General features: G+C 39.7%; 1 protein-coding gene across 1 annotated transcript; it reads right to left on the bottom strand.

The window, feature by feature from the left end:
• Window positions 1-395: 395 nt before the first annotated feature.
• On the bottom strand, window positions 396-13891 carry PPM1A (protein phosphatase, Mg2+/Mn2+ dependent, 1A). The gene is made up of 5 exons (XM_010191886.1): window positions 13045-13891; window positions 11147-11264; window positions 6081-6189; window positions 3463-3520; window positions 396-1219 (listed from the first exon to the last, which is right to left on the bottom strand). The coding sequence occupies exons 1-5, from the start codon at window positions 13876-13878 to the stop codon at window positions 1190-1192; spliced, it is 1149 nt and encodes a 382-aa protein (XP_010190188.1). The 5' UTR covers window positions 13879-13891; the 3' UTR covers window positions 396-1189.
• Window positions 13892-15211: the final 1320 nt, after the last annotated feature.

The following is a 15211-nucleotide window of genomic DNA, read 5'->3' on the forward strand; positions in this document are numbered from 1 at the left end:
AAATTTAAACCAATGCACATCTTCAGTGGGGAGAGAAAAGAAAAACAAAACAAAACACAAAAAGCCTGGAAAAGCCCACACTTGTAAAAAATAGGGTAACAGATTAATCCCACATCATCCTCTAGCATATGGCTATATCTTGGGCAATAATCAAAATCCTTCCCATTGTAAAAATGGGCTACCAATTAATAAAAATATTCTTCCACAAGTAAAATATCATCTACAATGGCACTGACATTTTAAAAGGCAGGAAAAAAGGAATTACACATTTATGGATAAATTTCTTGTTTGTTAAATCAAGCTTTATTGATAAAATGGAATTCAAAGTATTTTACTTGGAACAGCAGCAGACCCAGCCAATCAGGACTGTAAAAATGCTGCAGACTCCTACTGTGTGTAGAAAGCTGCCTGTCCGTGCTCAGTGATTAGTAGCTTCAGGTAAGGGTTAATGACGAGAGGTGCAAAGAATCAAGGCGTTCTACTCCCAAGGTTCATAGGAGTATGAACACGATGCTATTAACAGGCCACGATTTAACTCCCACCGAAGTCAAAATCAGAACTCCCTTTCACTCAACATGAGAGCAGGAGCACGTCTAGGAAAGCGCGATGCGTCTGCTGAAGAACGTGCACTACTCTCGGTTCCTTTTCCATCTTTTTGCCAAGCAAATTCACACACTGCAATTTCTGGTGTGCTGCCCGTAAGTTCAGCTTTCATCTAAAACCATAAGTTATCTTTACAGTTTTGTGCACCTCTTGAGCACCTAGCTGGCTAGGCTGCTGCTCCTTGCAATCCAAAACCACAACATGGATTTAAAGGGATATATATTGTTGCATCACACAAGCCAAACATTTCTTCTAACCTTTATAGTGATTTAAAGCAGTTCATAATTAAATATGAGCATTTTGTACAAAGACAATTGCACTTTACAAAAACAAAATCATACAACATAAATTGCTGGAGTCTGATTTACAACATGAATTACGGTTTGAAATCATGTTTACAGAAGTCTGTTTTACAAAAGAGATCAGTTCCTGGGCTAGATGTCGTACTGCTGTAGTCACTCTCACCAACACATCATATTCCCTTCTTTAATTAAGGTTGAGGATGGATGTTAAGAAGGGTCACTGAGGTTGGGCTGCACTTGCGTTTGAAGGATGAAAGGTGAACTCCACAGCTAGACGAGCAGTTTTACCACATATCATCAGTTGAGGCAGAATCCTTAAAGAAAAAAGAAGAACCCTTTAAAGTCTGGAGTGCCCATAGTGACAGCACGTTCTGGATAATCCAGACTAAAAAGGGTAAAGGCTGAAATCATTTTAGGAGTCTGTTTTCACTCCCCTTTCACAAACAACATTTAAGAAGTATCTAAACCCCACACATGCTTAATTAATGAAGCATTACCACCAAGACATTCCAAAATCTGACCAAGTTTCTTATAATAGCCTCTATCAATCCTCAAAATAATACCCTAGGAACATTATTCAGCAGCATTCCTGGAGTAGTGAGAAGTAACACCAAACAGATATACTTACTACACAGGTGCCTTAAAAGAGCAGGATGTGCCTCATGCCATGTGCTATTACCAATGTCATTATCATTACCATCTTTTGTGTGTTCAGCCCTCCCTCGCTGCGCAGGAAGATAAAGCCATCAACTGACACCGTTATAATTCAGATCAATTTTAACTCGTATAATTTAAGGTTGGAGAAGTACACTTTGGGCAACTGCAGGAAACTCTAATTTTGGATGTTAATAAAACCGCAAGGAAAAAAAACATGTCTAAGAAAAATACTGGAAGCAGAGACATGCTGTGCTCTAAATCATAACCCTATGGCCACACTACGTGGCATTATAGCCATGCATCCAATGCCTGAGCATCCCTAAAATTTGGTGCGTTTAGGCCCACAGGCAACAGTGGATTTTGTCCAACTACCACAGCCCTGAAAAGTGTTTAACCAATTCCTTCCATCAGTTAAAAAAAATCCTAGCACAAACCAAATATTTAATTCTAGTATGTGTTTTTTAACCCATTTTCCTTTGTGTCACGTGTGTTTCCTTCCCCTTTGCTCAGGCTTTGCACAGGCATCAGAGCAAACCGCCTCTGCACAGCAGTACTTGGTTGTTTCAGCAGTAACTGCTACCTGGCCCCAGGTAACCAAGGGCCACGATGGGCTGTAACAGCAGCGCACGCCGGCGCTTCCACAGCTACACTTCCCTGTCATTACCAGGACTACAGGAGGTAGGAATATTACTGATTCCTTCGAGAGAAAAGAAGCTAATTAAGTCTCTAGCAATGCCACATATGACAACTTCTTAGCGCTAAAGTTCTGCGCCCTTCATTCAAACTTGCACATAGAATTCATTACGAATCACAGAGAAGAATAGTTGGCATGGAGGTGTAGTAAAAAAAACCCAAAGTCACTAAAATTACCCTTTGCAGAAGTACCACCTCCAGTTTTTCCTTCAAGACCAGAAGTAGCAAAGGAGAGCAATTCTGAGACACTGAAATGGTTGGCTGTTTCACGTACAAGGATGAAGAATCAAAGCAGTAGTGAGTAAAAAGGCAGGAGCTGCGTGCCAACTACTCAGTATGCAAATCTCTGTATCCAAGTTGCCAGCAGCATCACAAAAAGATGTTTGTGTGCTGTAAATCTGTAGAATGGTGACATACCATAGAATGTATTTTGAAGGCAAAGCATCCTCTTTCAGCCACCATTTAGGAATGCTTATGCTAAAGATATAACGAGACCTGCCAAATAAACTAGCACCCAGTTGTAAAACCAACGCACAGCTCTTTATGTCTGGATGCATTTTGGTTAAGTCACACATAAAGATGTAATTTTTGCCGATAGGTGAAGAATCAATTCAACTATGTTATGGAATACAGCACCTTTGGTGACAGAATGTTGTGTCCAGTGATCTAACTGCAACTGGGGTCACTGCACTTTAGAGCTTTGGGGTTTTTTCCCCCCTGACAATGGATTCATGCCACTCTGATAGCTGACATGTAAGAAACTAAACTGTATGCGTGGTGTAAGATGCTCTACGCTTAAGAATAAAAGTGCTTATGCAGTCCACTTGGAAAATTAATACATCCTTAAAGCTGACAGTTATGAATCTGTTTAGTCTACAACTACAGCCTTCTTCTTCACGATATTTGGGGAAAACTGTCTCACACAAGAGGGGAAAAAAAAATACACGTCAGGAAAGCATTTCGAAACCCAGGCAGGATTCAACTAATGAAATTCCAGAGGACAAACATCAACCATACTGGAGTTTTGAGACTAAGATCAGCAGAAGGCAGCAGAAAACAATGACAAAACATGGTCCAAAGAGCATAACAACGCTACTCCTTCCTTGCAGGAAGGGGTCTTTTAACAAGAACCAGCAATACGCTTCTTGGCATAACAGCTAAAAGAACTGGGGTGTGGGAAAGAGAATACAAGAGAAAATGTACTTACAGTATCATCATTCCTGTAGGGGTTCAGTCTGTTATAAACGGCTTCAATCACACTCCGTCTAGAGCAAAAAAAACCCGTAAGACTTTAAGGTTGTGTCTTTTTTTAAGTCAAATACCATAAGTACAATTTTAATTTAAAAAGCAAACTTTAAAAGGTTTTTAATTCACCAAACCAAGTTTACTGCAACTTAGCACTAAGTGTCATTAACCACTGAACAGAGCTACTGCATCCTTTAAAACCTTTAGGTTCAAGAAAAACAAGGTTCAGTATCGCGCAGAATTCAGCAGAAGAGCACAGGCTGACGCTGAGGTGAGGCTGCTCGTTGCTGGGTCTCTTGACTCTGAAAAAGGGCAACACAAAACTTGATGGACATTGAATGCCCTGGTCATTTGTGTGTCTGAGGAACACTGCAGGAGGACTTCAAGGATTATGGCACTTCCATAAGGGAACAGTGGTTTTTTATTTTCAGGACGGACAAAAATTGCATTCTGAAGTACATTTTTTGGTGTTGCATTCTGAAATGTACTTTCCATGTGCAAACCTGGAAAAATTATTTCTGAAGCAATACTCTCTTACAATAACATGTCCAATGCTGTCCTGCAACTTTTCTCAACAAAAACCAAACTGCAAGCAGCAGTGCCACATATCACATCTTCAGACAGAGAAGAATTTCATCTGGTAAAAAGATAAAAAAAAATTTCAAGCATCTTGACGGTTTCTTCTTTTAAAAAAATATATGGTTAGCATATTTAAGATAGCTTGTAATTAACTTTCGGGTCTGGGATTCTCAGTTTTCTAATGTTAATAGAAATACTGATAGGAAATATACTGCTGAAATACTAATAGAAAAATGGCAAAGAAGATGCAAATGACTAACATGATTTATTATTTTTTTCTCAGGAGGTGAAAAGGTTTTCTTGAAAACTGGTACTCAAAAAAATAAGCGAGGCTGAAGGAAGAGGAAGCCTTTGCCTTAGCCAGCATATAAGGAAAAAACTGTGGAGGAGGAGCAGGAAGGAACGAGGGGAGTAAAGGACAGGAATTACAGATCAGACTTTAAAAGCAACTTTCTTCCAGGCGCCCTTTCTGCAGAACCAAGAATGACGAAGCAGCGGAATACAACTGCGACACAAAAACTTCAAAGAACAACCTTCCAACCGCTCACGAATGCATGCAGAGCAACCACAAAGGAGTGCATCAGATGAGGAAAAGCAGATGATAGGCTTTATAATCATCTCTTAACATCGAAAAGTCAGGAACTACCATGCAGCAATGTAAACATCATCGTGAATCTAGTGAATGATTATAGGGCATGGAAGAAGAGGCTGAATTTAAAGCAATAAAACAAGCAATTACACACAAAGTACTTTGCACATATGAACTGGAAAGTTTCCCTTATCTTTCAAGAAATGGGTATCTTTGATTCTAAATAAAGGCAGGTTTCTTGGAAAGAACTATTTTCCTTCCAAATTGGCAGTAGTGCTCTGAGTTACGCTAACATCCAGTTAAAACCATACTTCTATCGATCCCTATTCAAACGAGCATCATAAAACACAAAATCCCATGGAAGTCACTCACTTCAGCACTTCCTCACAACCATGATGCTGCTGCTAGCCAAAGGCGATAGAGAAAAATCCATGTGTAACTCCTATTTCATCAGTAACTGACTCATGGATACTTTAAGATCACAGCAACATATCCTAAATAGATGCTGCTATGATACATAAAATAGCCATCTCTTCTTTTCCTAGCCAAACAGTTCATATAAGAACAATTTTGTCTCGTAGAAATAATCAGTTTTTGTAGAAGTCACTTCAGTTATTTACTCAATTACATCCCTAGAGTCTTCATGTTCTGGTGTAGGAATACAAAATACAATCTGAAGGGTCAAAAATAGTCTGCACCACACGTGTCCAATCCATTTTAACACAGTACAGGTTCATGAACAATCTTTTGAACCAAAAACCACTTGGTTTGTTGTGCAAAAGAGCTAAGCACATTGCTCCCTTAAAGACTAAACGTCAGTTTGAGAAGCCACAGAGCACCCACACCGAACTCTGTGATGGCAAAGCCAGCCTATAGAAAGTCATCAATTTAACTTCCCACTTCCCTGTTTTTGGTAGATTTCTATCCAGTTTCCAGATTTGTCGCAAGCAGAGATACAAAAGCAAACTTTTAAGCAATTACAACATTGCTTTAGCTACAGACAAGAAAAGAAAGCTGCCAAGCAAAACATCATATGCGTATCACTCCGTGTGGAAATGTACAGCGACTTATCCAGGCAACCACCGAAGTCAGTGCATTGTTTTCACATCTTTGAATGTAACATCCCACCCAGAAAACCCAGTTAATTACAAAACACAGACACACTCAGGCCACCCTTAAAAAACCCCTCAGTCCTTCCCAAAACCACAGTTTGACATTTAATTTTAGTAGTGATTCATAGTTAACTGTGTTCTTATGCTTGTCCTTTTCATCCAGAACAACTAACGAAACGGGAGAACAGATCATCGCCTTTTGTCCTGTACCCTTCTTCCCTCCCCCCTGCTTTTAAGAGTGGCCTTACAGTTAAGTTTCCAATTAAATCAAAAACCACATTTACACCGACGTGAACTCACTTGCTTGCCAATTCACCCCCCGGCGGGAGGTTTGGGATGCTCTCAGTTGCTAATGTACGCATCACGTGGACTAAGTCTGGGACTCCTTCACCCTGCTTCTTTATGATCTCTGGGAATCAGAAGTACTTTTTTTGTAAGTGCAGTCCAAATTTAACTTAAAAAGATTGAAACACTCAGTTTTATAAAAAGGCAGCTTAACTTCTGTTAATATATATTTAAAAAAAGGTGACAGATGACAGGCTATATTCAACATGGTAATTGTTAACTTTGGTTCCGTAAGCAAAAGAACCTGTAACAGACTTGACAGAAAGATACACTGCTGTTAACATGCACACTGGTTTAGAAATACACAGCTACCTGATAAAAGTGGGAAAAAATAACTTAATGGCTTTCCTGCTATACATTAAATACAAAAGATGTAATATCTTCCCAGCAAAATGCCCTGGGCACGAGGCAGATATTAACATCAGCTTTATCACTGCAACACAGGATCACAGACAAAGCACAGTATTTTCAAGAAGCAATAGTTCAGACACGGTAAAAAGAACTCAACTCCCATGGCCGTCTGTATCTCAGCCAGTACTTGTACCTCACTGCATTACAGCAACATGCACATTTTAAGAACTATTATGTACAAATTAAAAGCCAGGAATGTCAGATCTAAGACACAGCTCCATTCTCAACTCACTCAGGGGATATGTGAATGCTGGGCAGGTATTTAAAGCTGATCCACTCCAGTTTCTGGGTGAAGAGAATCTGTACTGTAGCCACAGTCAGTTTGCCAAGAAACTAATTCTTTAGCTTTATTCTTAGGCCTGTTTTGTTTTTTTCTTTTTAAAATTTCCCCAAGTTGTAAGCACACAATTTTATTTGAACTCAAGAGATTTCAGACCGCACCACCCCTGAAGTCGCTCTTTAAATAGGAATTCCATGAAGTTTAAAAAACAAACATTTTTTAAACGCATCTCACTGGTTTCTCTGCAAATATGAGCTCTTAGAAGTTTTGGTGCTGGTGCTCTTCAAGCGAATACTGCAGCACACATACACAGATGTGTACATATGTGCACATACAGATACGTGCACGTAGGTACACGCACAATATTCTTCACCTAATAAAGCACCTGCACAGCTTGAAGAGCAGTTGGAATTCATCAGTACCACTTCTGAAAAATACTCTAGCATTCAGTTTTTGCCGTAAATGACAATTCCCAAAGAGCATACCAAGTTTCCATTTCATAATTCAATTAGTGAGATAAGGCACATTCAAAGCTTTTAAAACCAACATCTATGCAGTCCTTTTTAGTTAAAAAATTTAAAGACAACAATTTTGAGTTGCTTTTTGTGCATGCCATAGTTTTTCAGGGCTGTGTGTGTTCACAAAAAGTATCAGCTCTATTTTGCACTCAGGCTGTGTAAATTATTTGCAAGGTACAGTGGAAACACTGTCTAGCCCTCAACCAGTGTCAAAACCCTGCACCACAAAGCCTTAAGCCATTTACTTCAGAACCTGCATTTTAAATGCGACACCACACACCACAGGCACCTCCAAAACATGCCATTTCCTGAAAATCTACAGCCAAAATTCATTTTACCATCTAGTATTCAGTAAATAAATGATCTAACACTCTTAAATCTGAATAAGAAGCGAAGATCTCAGATTTGGTTTGCCAAGTTCCTTTATTGTGCAATTTTGAACATCTAGTATATTCTACATTGTGCTAGTGCTAAGGTTCTGCTGTACAAAAATAAGGATTTTATGGTTCACCTATGCTACACAGTTTCACAACCTGTAACTGCAGTACATTTAACACACAGTCTCCACTAGATGAATACATTTGTATTTCGGTAAAACTAGAGATACAGACTGAATGAACACTGAAGACACAACGGATGGAGTCGGTCTGCTGGCCGTGTTTAATTTACTGGAACTACCTTCTTCCAGCACATCTTACAACCCTCCCCCCAGCCTTTAATTGACTTTTAAACCTTCTACACATTTTCATGGAATCAAGTGCTGGAAAATGTACTTACAACCCTAAAATAAAGGATTTGAAACATATCTGCTTTTTCATATTCTGAATGGGAATTCCGCACAGAGTTTAAGAAAAAGCCAGAGCTTTAATTTTGTGAAAATATGGGAAGGAGCACGGAACAGTTAACTTAAAATTATTTATCTCTATATAGGTATAAATAGTGCAAGGATTATCTATTATGGAATGTTTTTATGTAAAAAAACTGAGAACAGAAAAAAAGACACGTTTCTTTCTAGAGCCAACACATCAGTGACACGTATTAGTGCAAATGACAGCAACACATTTGGGAATGACTGATTACTTATTACTTCTACCACGGAGTTCACAGGATATTTGAGAAGTAACGCTTATTGCAAATATTGGCACAAAGATGCTTCTCCACACGTGCTGCTTCTTCCATTATTGTTTATTGGAGCTACCGATCTGGACCACAACCACATCAAAACCAGTAAAAGGGGAGTCCTAGGTGGCAAGTAGAAAACTTCCTATGTTTTTTTAAAATCTGAACCGCCTCTCCTTACTCAAGATGACCATGAGTGCTATGAGCTCTATTCAGTCTTAAAATTTGCACTGCTTCTTAATGGTATGAAGATACATTCTGGGCTGAGGGAATAGAAGTAAAACTGGAAAAAACGCACATTAGTAAGCATCAAATCTCATTACTTAGCTCTGAGGTGCATAGAAATACGTAATATGCATTTTCCCCACGTTTTCATTTAAATGAATCTTTAAATTGGTATTACAGGTCAGTAAGATCATTCTAAAAGCACTCTTTACATTTTCTGGTTCCTTCAGTTGAAGATTAGGTTTTTACAGTTAAGTACAACCATTCTTCAAGTACCGCAGGATAACAGCAAGATCATTCACTGCAGTGCTGGAGGTTTCAGATGCTGCAGAAGTCCTACCTTACTAGCACATCTGGCATTACCCTTTTACTGCAAACAATTCAACTGCACAGGAATTAAGTTAAATGTAACAAGGTTAACTTGACTTCTGTTCTTGCAGTTCTGCTTTAGTTCAGCCTCTCAGCTTCTCTAATGAGTACGAGCTAAAAGGCCAAATTCTGATACAAAACACTGCTGGGTTGAATAGTGTTTACTATGTATTTATTAATTTAAATAATATCTTTGTGCAACAACAGACAAAAGATTGAGGACAACTCTAAAAAAGAGGCAAAGACCCTCGAGGGGAAGTACAATGTATTTCCTCAAGCTGTTCAGACATCGTCCCATTAAATTAAAGTGCTTTGTGACTACATACAGAATCCTTCTGCCTCTATGCAAGTGTCACACTTTGCTCATTCCTGACATTTTGCATGTGTATAAACGCAAAATACTGGTGGCCAAATTCACTGTATGTACCAGAGTGACATGCAGTTCCAATGATCAGGTTCTTTGTTTACCAGATAAAGTGTCTGTACAAACACATCAGCTTTCCTCATCATAATATTCCTGGGGTACAATGAGACGAGCTCAAGATGCAGCCTTACCCTGAACTTATTTTCATATTTTAGGTCATGGGTTTGTCTGAACTCAGATGAAATATCTGAGATACTAAGGTAATACTTGCCCAAATCAGGGGAGCTAGCACGCTGTAAATTAACGTGTGAATTTCCAGCACACTTGTTCCTCACTAGTTCTGTGAGTGGGCACACACAGCAAGCTCTTCAAATGCCTGCTGCAAAACTGCTCACCGCTTTGAAATGGAGAAAGCCATCTGACACTTAACTCATGCAGCGTTACCATGCACTTGGATATTCCTGCTACTCTGTCAAAGGGATTCACACTATTGCTTACTGTGCACCGACTTCTCCTTTTAGGCAAGTGTTAGATTAAAACACACAAGTGTCTGTCTGGGCATTTGTTCAGGGGCAGAACAGATGCGGTTCGCCAAGACCTTGTGAAAGAGGTGGTACTTTCTGAAGGAGCACCTACACAGGCAGTAAGTACTTGAAAACTGCACATCAATTTGTCTGAACCCAGAATTCCCATGTAGGCAACTTCTCTGAAATATCTGAAGCTACACCGTGCTATCTTCATGCAAGTTAAGTAGGGAAAAAAGTGCACAATGTATTCCTCTTACTTACTAACCACTACCACTGTAGTTGTGGAGAACTGCATATTGTGCCCTGTGTGCTGCTAAGGATTCTTGGAGTACATACATGTAACCAGACTTGTGACAAACAGGTCTAGAGGAGTCCCTTCAAAAATAGACTTAACCTATGCAAATAATGCATACAGCGTGTCTGATGTTTCAGAAACAAACTCCAAGCTGCGGTCATTTTTAAATACCAAAAGGCACTAAAAATTCAGTTTAAAATGAGAAAACTTATAAACCAAATAGCATTTTAGTCAAGTGACCCAAAATGCCTAAGACTTGCAGTTTCAGTTTAAAGTTTAAGAAGTCCTGAAACACAAATTTAAGCAAAACTTTGAAGTTATTATCAGAGTAAGATGAGTTCCCAACATCTGTTCATCATGAATGCTTAAAGATTAGCTTTAACAAATTTTTGACCTACTTTCAAGTAAGCATGTAAGTTAGCAGGTGCCTTAAGATGACAGTAATCAAGCCATAGCCCTACCGTAACTGGATAATAAAAATACTGGATAATATAATATTATGGCTAATTTGTACATAACTATGTGGGAAAAATGGCACTCAAATTACCGTCTTTATAGACGCTTTGCAAGATATTCTGATTATTTCATTTAACTCCATGTAACAGGAACCAGGATTTACTGGTCAAAACCTAGTGCTGTCAACAGGCTCGTGGAGAACGCTGACACAAATGAATTCTTTCTCTGCGCTCCCGAGTAATTTTCAGGGCTACAGGCTGCTGCACTTTCATGGCAGAATCTTTTCAAGACACAGCAAGACTGTGAGTGCCTTTTTCAGAGATGTACACTAGATGGCCAGTGGCACCGAAGGTCTGTTAAAAAGCCTGACGTGTTAAGAGTTTAGTTGTTGGAAAGGGAAGGGGGCCAGGGATTCTGCTTAGAAACAAAGTTACTTATTTTTTTTTAAATGATCCACCTTCTACTCTGCTTTCCAGGTACTTGTCCAACTCTGCCTCTCTTTTCACCGCCTCTGGTGATACCTTTGGTGCATTCGGAAAACAGATCAATATCACACTCATGTTGTCTCGACTTCCCTGGTGGAAAAGAAAAAATTATTTGAGAATGTATACACACCATGCTAAATACACATCAAAGCATTCTACACACAGAATTTCACCAATCCCATGGCATTAGAACACCATTTCTACTACTACAGATTAGTAATACCATTAGGCTTCATTTCCCCCCATGTCCTCAGAGTATTCCAGAAGTCTGCTCATTCATTCAAGTCACTTGGTTCTTTCTTCTTTTATGGTCTGAAGACTACAGGGACCCAATTACAGACAGCTCATTGTCCTTTAAAAACTGACACTACTAATGAGTGACGTGCAGTTACCAAGTTGGGTTCCAGCTCGTTTTAAGCACTACCCAATCATTTTGGGAAAACAGCTGAGTATTGGATGAGTAAACAAAACCATTACTACTTAAAGGTGCTAAGGAGGGAGGTGCTGAATTCAGACAGCACTCCCACCTAAAAATCACATTAGGTTGTTTCCCCCCCAACCCTCTTCTTTTAAAGCAAGAGAAGTTAGAAGTGAGAGAATTTGTTAAAAGAACAGCTGAAAGGGGCCCAGGCCTGCACAAAAGCATCATTTGAAATGGAAACATTTAAAACTCCAACTAAACAGAATCCTCGTACTTGAATACATTAAAATACAAACACATTCTGCTTATGAAAAGTAACTGTTCAGTTTACTTTCAATAACCCTGTGCTCTGGCCTGTAAACATGCATCCATACACTTAACTTTTAACACCAATTAAATCCAGTGAAGGCAGCAAGATCAAGACCAAGCCAGTGTTCAAAACAAGAGTGTATGGGGAGGTGCTGACAGCTGGCAACTGCAAAGCTTACAGCCTCCACAAGCCACTGCTCCTGTCCTGGTTTTGTTTTCAGGATAACCAGAGAAAAAATGTAAACAAAAATACATGCGTTATCAATCTGCCGAAGTGCTGGAAAGCAGTTATTTTTTTCCAAAATGGAAACAATGACCTTGTTAGCCAAGTGGCAAGAGCAGAGATGTTGTCTTGTCTCTTTAGTAACAAAAATGTTGGCTTTTTTACATTATGGCTTGTAGCTTGCCCTTGGAAAATTAAGCGTCTAGCTATGAAACTCAGCGCTTCAAAACTCTTCTGTAACGGCACCATCCTGCAACTTATTACTACAAAGTAGAAGTTACTGTAGACAAAATTTGACACAGATTTGTTAAACAAAACAGTCTCATCTTCTTCTACTTGAGCTAGTTTCATAGCTGTATCACACAACACTAAATAAGAAATACAGCAATTAAACCAGAACTTAAGAAGTCAGATCTTTATATAGCCAAAAAGAAATTTTAAACTGCAAAATATGAAGTCAAAGTTTAATCACTCTGCATTTATCTTGGCGTAACTATGACAGTAAAGTTACTACTATCTGCCCAACAGAAGAGGGGAAGATTTGGAAGGGAAAGAATATTCTCTAGCCTGATTAAGTCTTAAGAGTTAAGATGCTGTAAAGTACGTTGTGAAACAGGAAAGAGGAGTTATTGGCTTGCCCGTAAATTCCCATCAGCTCCTCATCTCCCAGCGATCACAACAGATGTGCACGTGATTTTAAACTCCTGATTAACCAAAACCACCCAGAAAGACATACTGTTTCTGCTGTGTGTTTGTTCCCCCTCTCATCATTTTTGTGGGAATCAAGGCAATTACTGCCCAAGTCACGTTAACATAAACCACTGGATACCTATAGACTGGAATCAAGACTTATCCTTAACTTGCTCATAAACTCGTAACAGTGAAAACAGTAAACTTCTTCTCCCAAGTCTGGCTACCTTGTACAAGCAGGTGTCAACTATCTCATTGCAAACTTTCTCAAGGTCATCAGTGACTTCAAGTCTGGATCTTACAAAGTCACACAGCTCTTCATTGCCCATAACATCCCAGATCCCGTCGCAAGCCAGAATGATGAACTGATCATCATCTTCTGATCTCTCGATTTCATAAACTTCAGGCTCGGGTGACACTAGCTGTTCTGTAGGACCCTTCCCATGGACACATTTGTAATCAAAGTCCCCAAGTGCCCTTGAAACTGCAAGAGAGCCGTTCACACGCTGAATCATTACAGAGCCACCTGCGTTCTGTATACGCTCTTTCTCCAGCGGATTACTTGGTTTGTGATCCTGCGTGAAGAAGTGAACCTTTCTGTTTCTACAAAGCAAACCTCTGGAGTCTCCACAGTTGATGAAGTACGTGTGCTGGGGAGAAATCATGACACCCACAGCTGTTGACCCACTTCTGTCTGCGCCATGCTTCTTCTCGGAGATGACTCTCATGTGTTCATCAATTTGCAGAAAACCTGTTCTGATGCCGCTCTTTACACTTTCCACAGATGGTGGCCCATCTGGCCCTTTAAAATCCTGGTTGCTCGTGATGTGATCTAATAAATGCTCACAGCAGTACTTGGCAACCTGTGATCCAGCGTGCCCGTCATATACAGCAAAAAACGACCATCCATCAAGTCCATTCGGCAAACCAATCACAGCCGTATGTGCATCCTCCATTTCAACTCGCCAGCCTTGCATGCTACTCAGACCATAACGAAGCCCATTCCCTTGCCCCTGGGCATTATGCTTCTCCATCTTTGGCTTGTCTAAAAATGCTCCCATGATGACCTTCCTTCAGTTCTAAAAAGAAAAAAAAAAGGATTATGAAGACATTTCTTAAACATCTTGTTTAAACATCCTATTGGAATCTATAAAATAATAGACAAAAATGTTAAGATGACAATACAAACAGATATAAAGCTGACTTTTCCATGTGGCAAGTCAAATTTGCATTGCTTTCACCTAATTTAAACAAGGGCACTGCTAGTAGCTGAACTGCACTTTTCATATTTTTGTAAGTATTTTCAGCTGCTTTACTTGAAGAATTTATATTCCACTACTATTCATGGTTCTGACAAAAGCCTCTAAAATAAGTGAGTATGAAATTAGCTCGGAAGAGGACTCCTTAATTGGCACACATCTGAACAGCTTTGTTCCCCGTGATTAGTAAGCCAATGAAAGAGTTCAGTGTTCCCAGCACAGCGGCATTTCCTTCGTCCCTACCTGCTGGCCACAAAGTCCTGCTCACGCTCTGCCCGAAAGCAAACTGATTGGGTTTTTTTCTAGGCGAGGAAGTTCAGGGTTTTCTGCTTTGTTTTTCAAACAGACAGTCATCTGAATGATCAAGATGATGCCAGAGCCTGCATACAGGAAGAGGCAACACTGGGTAAGCAGGAGCAGGACTCGAAGGAGCAGAGCAGCTGTCCCTTTAGGCAGCAGCGAGCCATTAGTTTGTCTCAGCCATCTTGTGAAAGCTCATCCTTAGATTTTCAGATGAATTACGCAGCAAGCTCCTCAGATGTCTGTGCTGGAGATTTACTTAAAACCTTAATGTATTCATGCTTCACTGAAAGACAACTGCCCCTGACAAGTCTAAGGAAATCTGTTTGGAAATAAAATTACAAGTATTGTAAATTCATGCTTTCTTATTCAAGCCAGACGAATATACTGCACACCCTGTCCTCCTCCACCTCCCATCATTGGGATGTGATGCAGCAAATATTCACGCTTAATAAGAATTATATTTGCAGGCAGTGTAAACTGACTGGTTTATCTTCATGGCTTTCACACCCTAACTATCCAACCCACCCTTCTAATCCACATCAGTTTATTTGAGCATTCATTACTAAAACCTCGCACAAAATGTGTCACACATTTTACATACTCGCAAATTCTGCCCTGGGAAACATCAAAGAATGTGCAACTCACGGTTACACAATACAAGGTAATGGAACAAGACTATGAGCTCTTCTATGTGAAGACAGTGGACAAAAATTAACCAAGAGAAGAGTTCCTCAAACAGATTTCACCTGAGACCCCGACTAAGCAGCTGCAGTAGCAGCAAAGTTAGTACAGTATGGGTTTTAGAAGTTTTAACTTCTACGTGGAATACATT

This window comes from Mesitornis unicolor, unplaced genomic scaffold (assembly GCF_000695765.1).
Source record: "Mesitornis unicolor isolate BGI_N332 unplaced genomic scaffold, ASM69576v1 scaffold17429, whole genome shotgun sequence".
In the NCBI taxonomy this organism is placed as follows: Eukaryota; Metazoa; Chordata; class Aves; order Mesitornithiformes; family Mesitornithidae; genus Mesitornis; species Mesitornis unicolor.